This window comes from Equus asinus, chromosome 20, assembly GCF_041296235.1.
Source record: "Equus asinus isolate D_3611 breed Donkey chromosome 20, EquAss-T2T_v2, whole genome shotgun sequence".
Taxonomy (NCBI): Eukaryota; Metazoa; Chordata; class Mammalia; order Perissodactyla; family Equidae; genus Equus; species Equus asinus.
Window position 1 is genome coordinate 30,574,692 of NC_091809.1, and position 12,273 is coordinate 30,586,964.

The window sequence follows — 12,273 nt, forward strand, 5'->3', positions numbered from 1 at the left end:
CCCTATGTTCATTGCAGCATTATACACAATAGCCAAGACTTGGAAGCAACCTAGGTGCCCATCAAGGGACAAATGGATAAAGAAGATGTGGTATTTATACACGATGGGCTACTACTCAGCCATAAGAAATGACGAAATCCAGCCATTTGTGACAACATGGATGGACCTTGAGGGTATTATGCTGAGTGAAATAAGTCAGAGGGACAAAGTCAAATACCATATGATCTCACTCATAAGTAGAAGATAAAAACGACAAAAAAAAACCCCCACAGCATTGGAGATTGGACTGGTGGTTACCATTGGGGAAGGGGGGAGGGGGGAGGGCAAAAGGGGTCATTAGGGTCACATGTGGGGGGATGCACTATAATTAGTGTTCAGGTGGTGAACATGATGTAATGTATCCAGAATGTGAAATATGATGTACATCTGAAAAAAATAAAAATTAAAAAAAAAAAAAAGAATTCTACAGGGAGTTTGGGAAGATTCAATGATAGGTCCACCCGAAAATTAAGCAAATGGGGGGCCAGCCCGTGGCCGAATGATTAAGTTCGCGCTCTGCTTCCATGGCCCAGGGTTTCGCCAGTTCGGATCCTGGGTGCGGACATGGCACCGCTTGTCAGGCCACGTTAAGGTGGCATCCCACATGCCACAAGTGGGAGGACCCACAACTGAAAAAAAAAAAAACACAACTATGTGTTGGGGGGATTTGGAGAGAAAAAAGCAGGAAAAAGGAAATAAAATTAACCAAATGAAACAAAAAGGCAAATACTATGCCTGAGAAAAGGAAAATTTTCACAAGAAAAGACAATAGTTAAATAATCATAACAATATGTGAAATATTGATGACAATTATGACATTTATCTTGAGTTGATGGAAGGAGAAGACGTGTGGAGATTGGTTGTAAACAGGACTAAATCCTTATCCTCCACAGTAGGAAGTCAACAGATAATTTAAAAAAATGTTGAATAAAGAAATAGCAGGAAAACTCACATTATTGAAAGAAATAAGGAAGCAAACACCTGGAGAAACAGCTAGAAGAGATGGAAGTGGCTGCTTCTGAGGAATGGGGTTAGGAATGCTGTCTTCAGTCATAAGCCTTCAGCAACTTGATAAATTATGTCATATATCACTTTGATTAAAGTTTTTTAAATGAGAAAATAATATGTGACACTCGCAGCCGTGCAGTAAATCTTCACAGTGGCTTCACGTAAGTGGTCAATGACCCTGCAGGCGGATGGAAGGAGCTCAGTCTTTGGAGTCCGGCAGCTGAGCACGAGTCTCGGCTCTGTCCCTCCCCACCGGGCCCCGGGGAAGTCCTGGTTGACGTGGCTGTAACACGTGTGTCACAGGTCTCGGTGGGAGCGATCCGTGTGAAAAGTAGACATCATGCATATTAGCCACCCAGCAGGGAAACTGACACATAGTGGGTGTCTCAAAAACGGTATTTATAGTTAAAATTATCATAGGCGTGACAAAGATATTTTGCGAACATATTAAAAGCTTGGGGAAGCATCAGGAGTAGATTCAGGCCTGAGACCAGAAGAAAGACATCCATTGCAAGCGAACCCCTGGGTCTTCAGACGAAGGGTATACTCTTCCAGCCTAAGCAGGTCACTTAGTAAACTCTTTCTCCTCTAAACTAAATGGCACCTTCGTGGTTTAAAGGAGTTAACGGGCCTTCTAGAGTTTTAACTTGCTCTCAGGGAATCACTCACAGCCTGGGAGGCTCCAGTTCATTTGGGAATATTTAGAGTTAAAATGACAGAGTCAGATTTTAATCTGTAGTATTTTATCAACTGTCCCTTTTTATTTTTTACAGGAAGAAAACACAGTATGACGATATCTAAAATTCTATCCTTCCCTGTCCCTTAGCCAGGCTCCAAGCGCGCTGATCCATCATCTTAACACTATTTACCAGCTGGTTTCAGTACAGAGTTGGTGAATGTGAGTTGCGCAAAAGAGCCGTTAGTGTCTATGCAAGTGGAGTCCTGCCTCGGGGCTTCTGCACAGGCTGCGCTTTCTGCCAGGACCATCTTGCCTCCTCTCCTCCTGCCAGCTCCCACCCCAATCCCAGCTTAGGAATCACTTCTTTGGCAGGCTCCCCACCTCTCCCTCTCCTGTCCCCAGAAGGTGTGTTGTCTTTGTTTCATGCTTTCCTATCAACCTGTATTTTTTCTACATTTATCACAAATGTAGCCAATGATATAATTCACGGTTTAATGTTTGTCTCCTGTACTACTCTGAATTCTAGGTGGGCGAGAACAGTCTTTGGTCTTGCTTTATGTTACATCCCGTGTACATCACACATAGCACGGATTTACCTGGCCCGTAGTAGGTACATAAGGAATATTCCATGAACAAATGCATGAGGGAATGAAGTACCAAAAGCCAATCTCTTCTTCAATGTTGTCCTTTGTATAAAAATTTTAAAAATGTGAATCAGTGGGAGTCGTCGTATTGCTGATCCAAGGTCACATAGCATGTAGGGAAAGAGGGAGTCTGACGGGCCGGCTGGGTGGCGTTTGCCTCCCAGCTCACAGAAGCTGGGGGCCCCTCTGAAGAGGCTTCCTGACAGGCTTCCTGGGTCCAAGGAGAGGCAGAGGCAGGCCCGAAGAGCGACAATCAGCCTCACTGCACAACTGCTGGTTTCGCTTGGCTTGCTGCCCTACCTTATTGCCATTTAAATACAGTTTTGATTATTTTGTTTGCTTTAGAGGAAGAAAAAAAAGATTCATAGAAGGCATAAAATTGCATATTATTTACCCCGGAGAAGAGAGCAGTCCCTCTAGTAAATATGCATTGAAGCATTTTTATTTGTATTTGTATTTTTTAAGGGATTTAAATAGACCCAGTAGACCATAATATCTCTTTTCAGAGTTGGTGCCATCTATTGATTAAAAATGTATTTATACATTTCTTCTCTTTTTTAAATAAAAGAGACATATATTTTAATCATATAGTAGACCGAGAAGAATTGATCAGTAAAAATACATATTTATGTTTCTTTTAAAAAGATTTTATTAGGCATACAAATTTTGAAAACTAAAATATTTTTTATACACAATGATGTTTGTTAAATGTGAATTTAATTAAAGATGCAAGGTGTGTGTGCGTGAGGAAACAGTTTGGTTGAGTAAATGAGATGTTTTAAAAACAATGTAACTAATAGGAAGTAGAGAAGGAACATGAACTTCGGAGTAAGACAGACGTAGATTTCTCTGCTACTTACCAGCCTGGGAGAAGGGACTCGGGGCCCCTTGAGCCCCTGCACTGGTCTACATCCGAGGAGCCGGGTGAACGCAAGGCCGCAAGTGAGGCGGAGGAGGATGGAGAGGCCGCAGCCTCGCGTCTGCTCCAGGAAAGCCCCAGAGGTCAACGTCTGCCGGGCAGGCGGGTGCCCTGTGGGTAACGTGTCCTTCCGTCCCGAGGGTGGGGTCAAAGCCACGCCTTGCGCGTCTAGGGCGCTGGGAGCTATGGGGACACAGCACACAGTCGGGGCCCAGGGAGTGCCCGTGGAGCGCTCAGATCCCTTCTGCATAAGTGCTTCCCCGCCCTGCATGGCTAAAGCCCTGGTGGGGAGAGCAGCCCGGCCTCCAACACCGGCTCCAGGCCTGAGCAGCTGGAGGCTTTGGAGAAGTCATTTAAACTGAGTGTATGTGGGTAATAACGCCCACTTCAGTGGCTTGTGGAGCAGATAAACAGGGATATAACAGAGGACATCCTAGGATAAGATGATGGAATAGATGCATATCCCAGGCCAATAGCAGAGGACCTGGCACATGGTGATCAATAAAATGAGAGTGTTCAATATTGTCATTTCTTTTTAGGGAAGCATTCATTTTTGAAACAGAAAAACCTGTGATTCAATTTTGGAGGTGTCACTGACTAGCTGTGTGACCTTGCATAAATTACCTAACCTCTCTGAATTTCAGTTTCCTCATCTCTCCAAAAGGTATAATTACATCTTCTTAGGAGACAAGGCTAGAGATTAAATGTGAGGATATTTTTAAAAACCTTGGTTCACGGAGGGTAACGAAATGACATCTGTTATTTGCATCAAGCCATCAGTCACCAAGCCCTACAATTCTCTGCTTCACACCCAGCCCCTGCTTTTCCTCTTCCACTGCTACCACCTAGTTGTAGAATCTATCAAATCCGGGCAAGGCCTGCTAACAAGTACCCATGCTCCACTCCATCCTGTGCACTTTACCCAGATTAATTTCCATAGGTTAACTCCTGCTTACTCATAGCACTCCCCTCCTCAAAAAGAAAATAAGCTTTTTCCAGCAACAATAGGTAGTTTCTAAATATCAGTAGTCTTGCATTCAAGGCCTTTGTCCCTCTGCCCTTAGTCTGCTCTCCAAGTCCTCTCCGGTTCTCCCTGAGGGCTCTGTCTGTGTCTGCGGTTTTCCCTTCTCGGAACACCGGTCGGATACGGTGGCCTCTCCACCCATCTCAAGCCAGTCCTGTCCTCAGCAGACTCAGCCACGGTGATGATTCTTAGGAACTTCCCTAGGGGACCTGCATTGCTCAAAGCGGTCCCAGACCAATTGGCTCGTGAATGGCATGTGTGCAACTATTGACTCTAGAATTTGACTTTAATACTTAGTATGTGTATGTCAAAAATATTTTAATTTTGGCTGGTCTCTTCAAATATATCCTATGGCATTTTAAGAGGGGAACAAATGACACGCTTCTTATTCCCAGCCTTTAGAAAAGGACTTCATGTTAAGTAGGTGTTTCACGGGTGTCAGGTGATGACTGTCATTATATGCTTTCTACATGACTTGTAAAGCTTTTGGACTTGTTTGTAAGGGGAAGAATAATTGTTTTACTTCTTTAAAAGCAAATAGACTTAATTTTGTAGAAAGGGAGGGTCTCTGTCAGGCCAAGATAACTCGTGGCCGTTGGTTGTAGGTATAGCAGCTTAATCAAAGCTGTGTGGATTTTGCTGTAGGACAGACCCGGATTTGACTCTCATTAGCGGTGTGGCCTTTAGCAAGTTGCTGAACTTCTCTGAACTTCAATTTCAGCTCGTTAAATTGCTGGGGTAATAATGCCCATTGGGCAGGACTAAGACGAAGATTAACTAAAATAATACACATGAATATCTGTCCCGTAGTAAGTACTTGTGAAAACATGAGCGACAGCAGCTACAGACGAGGGAAGAACGCTCTTGCGCGGGGTCGTCACTTGCAGACCTGGAGCCGTGCACACACTGAGCTGGGAAGAAATCCAAGCCACTGCGGGGTCTTCGGAGGGCACCCTGGGACAGAAATAGTTTTTCAGTATATCGGTGCAGTCCCTTGTCTAGAACCTAGTGCCGTCGTCCTCCCAGATGCCCAAAGTTCGGCGGGGGCTGCAGCAGCGGCACATCCTCAGCACCCGGCGCGCCGCCCCGAAGCACGCTCTTGGGAGGGCTGCAGGCCTTGACGGAGCAGGCGGCAGGGCACGGGCAATTCTGAGTACGTCACACCAAGAAGGACTGTCCATACAAACTGCTATATCAGAAGAAGGCACAGATTTGTGCAAAGGAAAAGCAAAAACGAGGGCGGCAGGCGCCGCAGGCACCCCAGCGGCCTTCTCATCTCCAAGCCCGCACCACTTCAGCACGCTTCCGCCTCCTCGAGGTCGGATCTGAGGTGTCCCTGCCTTTGCTGGAATCGCAGCAATCGTGGGGGCTTCTAGAGCATCTTGTCTTGGTAGAGTTTCAGAATGCTCTAACGGTGGGGAACTGACAGTTCTCTTTGCATTCTTAGAGGAAAAAACCCTAACGCACCCATCTTCCTGCTGGGAAAGCGGAATTGCGTCCAAGTGCTCCTAATAGCAGAAGGGGGCAGCGGGGGAAGATTTACCCGTCTGGGTGGGCTCTGTGGGTATCCTCCTGCTGCCCCCTGCCTGGCGACCAGGAAGAAGGCACAATGACAAGGAAGTGGCCTGGGCTTCGGTCACGTTTCTTTTCCTGCTGCGTCCTGAGCCCTGCCCCATGAGACAGTCGCAGCCCCTCCCCGCTGCCCCACGCGCTCCTGTGCGCTCGCGGAAGCCACACCGGCATACTTACCCCATCCCAGGGCACACTGCTGTGCTCTGGGCGAGGGGTGAGTAAGGGACAAGCTTCAACTCCCCTTGGAGTCAAGCCTCCCAAATAGTAAGGTCTCCAGGTGTCGCTCAGGAGAGTGGCCAATGCGTGCCTTGGAGGAGGTCTGCTCTGAGCGCCATACAGATTGGGGCTGCTGATTCTTAGCAGTTGTGCGTATGTGCAAGAAAAAAAATCAGAGACGCTGCCTGCCTGCTCCCATCTCTCGCGGGCTCTCTCTCGCTCCCTCTCTCTTCTGCTCTCTCCCTCCCTTTGCAAACATTGGATTTAAACCTGCTCAGAATTCAGCACAGAGGAAGGCAGCAGCGGTAGCAGCAGCAGAAGCAGTAGCAAGCCCGGCCGCCGAGACACCGCAGCCTCAAGATGTACCACCCCGCCTGCTGGATCTTCTTCTCCGCGACAACCGCCCTGCTCTTCATCCCAGGTACTGGAGAAGCGGTTTGTCGATTCCTGGGGCAATTTTGAGATGTTATAGCAGAAGAGGAAGAGGGAAGAAGGAGAGCCCAGAGGAAAGAGAGGGAGTGTGAGATGCGTGTGAGGGAAAGAGGTAGGCTTGCTGTGTGCACGCACACACATCCGCTCGTTCCCTCACACGCACGCAGAGGCTTGTAGCACGGGTTTGCTCTGTTCCCGGCAATGCAATGGGTGAGCTGGGTTCGAGAGCTGCACCGCGCTGAGGCACTGCCGTTTTGTGACATGAACCCGCTGGCATTAACCGGTTGTGGTCCCAGGGGTAGGAGAAGAGGGGTTTCAACTCCCGGTCCTAAGTCTTTCTGGCCGCTTCTGTTGGGACCTACAGGATAGATTGGGGGCATCCTTATTTCTCTCAGTCATGGTCTGTCTCTGAGTCAGCCTCTATCCCTGCACGTCCCCACGTCTCTATCTTTTTCTGTCTGCCTTCCCTTTTCCTTTCTCGCTCTCCCTCTCCTCTCCCCCTCCCTTCCCTCAGAACCCTCTCTCCCCGACTCTTTCTGGAGCTCCTTCCCCTCCCAGTCCCTTCTCCTTTGCTCCTGCTTTTCTTGTCTTTACACGGTCCTTCTGCCATCTCTCATCCTTTCTTTATCCTTCCACCAAATGGGCAGAGTATGCCTTTGAAATTCAGAATCCTCCCAGTTTCTGCCTCCTAGTCCTCAGCCGGAAATGTGAATTTCCCTTGACAGAATGTGGAGGTTCACACAGGGGCAGTCTGGGAATCTGGATTTCCTCAGTCTCCGCAGCACCTTCCCTCCTATCTGATGATTGAAGTGTGGTCCTACCTCTCACAGCAGTTTCTTGTCTGGGAAACAAACCTGCAGCAACACAGGTGAGATGCTGCAATCCTGCCAGAGTAAACAGAGTGAAAGGGTCGCAAAGCCCAAGACATTTTATTGGATTTGATAGTTGAAATGCATGTCATTCACAAGCAGACAACTGAATGCCTCCTGGCACCCTTTAAACGATGCTGAAGGGACTAGGGTGAGCTTGCTGAGGTTTTAGCTGCACCAAAGGGTCTGTGCAGTTTCCACACGAAGTCCTAGCCCAGTCAGGATTTTCCTTTTTTTCTCAAATTGAGATATATGCATTTGGTTAAACAGTACCTTGGATTTTAGAATCCTGTTTACGTATACACAGGCATAAATACTAAGATTCTTAAATCTTACATATCCTGATACAGGGAAAACACACAAGTTTACGTTTTTGTGTTCAGAATCACTTGGTTTTAGTTTTAGTTTTTAAGAACATAAATCTCTAAGTATTTCTAAGCCACCAAAGTGAAATCAGAAAAATTAAAGTTGATTGGGGAGAAAGAAGAAGAGAGATCGGATTTAACAAGGGAAGAAATACATTGTGTGATGTTTTGTAATGCTTTTTACAAATTATACTCGTTCCAGCAGAGATGTGCTCTGCATAGCCATGTGCCCGGCTGTGCGTCTGCTTTAGGCTGAGAAGTTGAGAGTGGGGGTGCTGTTGTTCTTCCAGGTTCAAGCCGGGGAGGGGCTTGCAGCCTGACAGGGCTCAGCAGGGGAGGCCGGCAGGCAGGAGTCGCTCAGTGCCAGCTCCAGCCGGATAGAGCGAGGCAGGTGGGTGCTTTGGGTCCATGGTGGAAGGAGACAAACTTCCTGTGTGTGCATGTGCACACTGCGTGACAGCTCCTGGGCCCCCAGCACCCAGTCTCCCCTCCCACTCTGCTGGAAGACCGGTGGGCAGAAGAGCAGAGGTCAGGACGCCCGCCCCAAGGCATCCTGGTGCATGCTCGCTCTGGTCAAGGGGGGAATCAGAACACCACACTTGGAAAGGGGCGGGCAGCGAGCCCCAGTCGGCGGAAGCTGCATTGCAGTGCACTCTGAAGGAAGTCAAGAATCAGGGTGCATCTCCCTCTAGAGGCCTGAGGGCTCCCCCAAACACAGCTGCGCTCCCCTGCTGGGGAGCTGACTTCTTGTGGGGGAAGCATCCAGCCCGAAGGCAAGCTGTGCCTCGGGCAATGGCCTCAGCCTGGGGGTCCAGCCTGGGGGTCCTCCGGCCCTGGCCAGAGTGCAGCCTGCTGGGTGACGAGGGAAGGCAGGGCACCGCGGGAGCCTAGAGCCACTCTTGCTCCAGGGCTGCTCTTTATTCGAATTGTGCCAGGAACCCGGCCTGGCCTGCTGGAGCTCTGGGCGGGAGGGGAAGTTTGGCCTGGCAGGTTTCTGTGGAGGAGAGCCTGACTCGTGAAGGGTCCCGTGGGAGAGGAGCCGGGCTGCATCCAAAGTTCTGATCATCTGCCGTGGCTTCCCCACGTGGCTTCCCCTTCCTCACTTCTTTTACTTCCTTTATTACATTTTTTGACATTTTTTTCTTTGTTTCAAATGATGCTTTTTCTCCCATTGGGTTAATACCGGCTTGTTAGCCATTTACTTTTCCTGCGTCTAAGGACAGAGGCTAATGTAATAATGAAACCCTGACCTGGTTAGGCCTTGATGCTATTTCATTCTGCAGCTTTCTTTTTCTTGGTAAAACACGTTTCCAAACCAGAATAATTTTAAGGCTAATGTTGTTGTCGCCTGGTGCCTTCCAAGGGGAGACCGATGGTTGTAAATTGCTTTTCTAGGCAGAATCTCTGGGATGGGAAAGACAGTAACAAGTGGAAATTATAATGAGCCCTCACCCAAGACAGAAAGAGGGCCTTGGTTGGCAATTTAATGGTCACACCAGACTTAAGATGGTCCGGAGACCCTGGGCACCAAGAAAGGCAGGAGTAGAGATGGGTCTATGCAGAGAGAGTTTTTGACTTTGGGTCTGGGGGCATTGTAGGAAGATAAGGACGATGGCCTAGCAAGCAGGAGAAGCAGAAGAAAAGGCTGCCGGGACATTTGCATCAGAATCAGGGGGTAGGGGGCACAGATTAAAATGCAAAATCCCTCCCCCCACCTCAGACATATGCTTTTTTTTTTTTATTTGAGGAAGACTGGCCCTGAGCTGACATCTGTGCCCATCCTCCTCTACTTTATATGTGGGGCGCCAGCCACAGCATGGCTTGCCGAGCTGTGTGTAGGTCCGCACCTGGGATGGAAACGGGTGAAGCCCGTGCAGCAAAAGTGGAACATGCGAACTTAACCGCTGCACCACGGGCAGGCCCAGATGTCTGCATTTTTAACCAGCATCCCAGGTCTTTCTGATGTGCTCTGAGCTCACTTTGTACTTTCAAATCCTGTCTGCTCTGCAGCATTCGAGTGGAAACCTGTCTTCTGCCTGCCTTTTTTCCTTTAGCTCTGCGAAACCACAGGCTGGTGGTTGCATGGGAGAGGGGGTGCCTCATCAGGGGGTGTTGCTATCTTTAGTGGCCTAGGCTCACTTCCCAAAGCACAGGGCAGCCCCACACCAGCCAGGAGGTCTGCTTCTGATGGAGGATGGGTCTCCAACCTAAAGGGCTTCTTTTCTCAAGTTTAGATCATCCCCTCCTGCTTGTCCACTTCTCCTCAGCCCATCCTGCTTGTGGCCCCTTCTGTGCGGTGACTCTGAGCAGGGAAGGTAGCCGTGAAGTGTCCTCATCTGCCTGTACTGGCCTGAGCTATGCCTATGCACAGATCTGTGAGCTTGGATTCATGGCCATAGCCAAGTCTCCCATTGCTTGCTCTGGCTTTGCCCCTTTGGGGTCGGAAGGCTTGGGCTTGGATAGACAATCCCGTGAGGTGCAGGATTCTTCCTTCCCCAGCACACACCTTGCTACAGCTTCTTTCAGGAACCTGCTGTGGCCTGGGTTCTTTGGGCTGGGATGCTTGGCTTTGGAGGGAGACCTGGGGGAGGGCTCCACAGCCAGGTTTCCATGAATTCTTTTTCCCAACCCCTGGCCCCCTCACCAGCAGTGTTGAGGACCCTGCTAAGATTGCCTCATTTGCATGAGGTATCAGATAGGAGAATCATTTGCCATTGGTAAAATCCTATCCCCAGCCCCACCATAAAAGAGATATGAACAAGGACTGAAACTCTGTTTAGGATCACGAACTCATCATCACTTTGCCAGTCGTAGATTTGTGCCCTCCTCCTGCCAGCTATCCTGTGGCCGATTGATAGACATATTAATAAGGTCAGACCACATCCTGTCAGAACTCAGCACTGGCCCAGTGGCGCTAGCAGGCTCTGAGGAGGAGACAGGTGTTGGCTGCCTCGTAAAGACTGCTTTTTCCACAGCCTGGAGCTGAGCAGCGTTGCTCAACTTGAGACTAAGCAGAGATCTTGAATGACTTGAGGGTCTCACATGTTGCTTTAGTCCTGTCTGCCTCTGTGCTTTCTCTCATGCTCAGCACCCTCTTCCACATCCTGCAGCCTGGAAAATGACAGGAGATTCCTAAACAGCGGGCGCTTGCCTGGGTTTGATATTTAGCAGCTCTGGGCCTGCCTCTCACATCAGCCACTGGGACTACACCTAATGGTCACTGACTCAAACCTGTGCCAGACTTCATGGGGCAGAGTGCACTTACCATAAGATGGGATGCCAGCCCAGCCTCTCAGGGTACTGTGAACAGACAACTGAGGCTCTGATTAGGAGCTCTTTGGGGTTTGTTTGGTTGGCTTGAGGTATTCGCTGAGTCTCAGTCTACCAATATGTAGAATGAGTTTCAGCGATGGACAGAGAGCCAAAAATGTGGCTTAGATGTTAACAAGGTTAAAAAGGTTAACAAAGTTAAAAAACTCACCTGGTCTCCTAGCAATGGGGCAGAAAGAGAAGACTGTTGCACATAGGATGGGAGAGGACATTCCGTATTGTTGGAGGAGCAGGAAGACAAGGCAGGGCCATGTCAACTCATATAGGTCTTTGTCACAGTGACAAAAACTAGCCAAACACAATCCCCCTTTTTATTTACTCAACAAGAGTTTATGGAAGATCTTATTAAACAAAATGCATTAAGATATTTTCCTACTTCAAGAAACATAGATCCAGTAAAATAGGAAATTGTTCAGCATTTTCCTTCTTTTGAACTTTCAATGAGATATTCATGCTGACTTTGAGCTTCCTGAGCCTTGGTTTCTCTGTGTGAAAAACTAGAGTTGCTGAGGCCAGCTCAGTGGTATAGTGGTTAAGTTCATGTGCTCCTCTTAAGCCGCCTGGGATTCACTGGTTTGGATCCTGGGGGCAGACCTACACACCGCTTGTCAAGCCATGTTGTGGTGGCATCTGACATACCAAATAGAGGATGATTGGCACAGATGTTAGCTCAGGCACAATCTTCCTCAAGCAAAAAGATGAAGATTGGCAACAGATGTTAGCTCAGAGCCAGTCTTCCTCACCAAAAAAAAAGAAACAAAACAAAACTAGGGCAGCAGACAAGGCCCCTTTGGTCTTCCAAAACATTGCTTTGCAATAGTTTTGATGGGGTCCTATGTACGTGGACTTGTGCATCAGCCTTGGACAATTGGTACTCTAGGAGCCTTGTAACCTTTGGCCTATGGGCTATGACTTTCCTGTCCCTGGCTCATTGGACTGGAGCCCATGGATGGCTGCCAGATGCCCGCAGCTGCTTGGGGCTGGGGAGAAAGGAGAGATGGAAAGCAAGGCCTAGCTATTCCTGTCAGTGAACTCAAGTGTCAGCCCACAGATGGCCCGTGGCTGCTGACAAGCCAGGCTGTCAGCAGTGGTGGATGTTAGCAGCTCTGGATGCTAAGTGGCACCTTCCAGACACAGGGGGCCAGGCAGGCACCTGGAGGAAGGAGAAAGGCCTGC

At 48.7% G+C, this 12,273-nt stretch overlaps 1 protein-coding gene across 3 annotated transcripts in view; it reads left to right on the forward strand.

Moving 5' to 3' along the window:
• Window positions 1-5,850: 5,850 nt before the first annotated feature.
• The window catches only part of OPCML (opioid binding protein/cell adhesion molecule like), a 1,013,450-nt gene continuing 1,007,027 nt past the window's right edge, over window positions 5,851-12,273 (forward strand). The window contains exon 1 of one of the 3 annotated variants that reach the window (XM_070489898.1): window positions 5,851-6,522. In XM_070489898.1, the coding sequence (XP_070345999.1) occupies window positions 6,462-6,522 (61 nt within the window). In that variant the 5' untranslated portion in view covers window positions 5,851-6,461. The remainder of the gene's footprint in view (window positions 6,523-12,273) is intronic. The other 2 variants (XM_070489901.1, XM_044752638.2) reach the window with 2 other exon arrangements.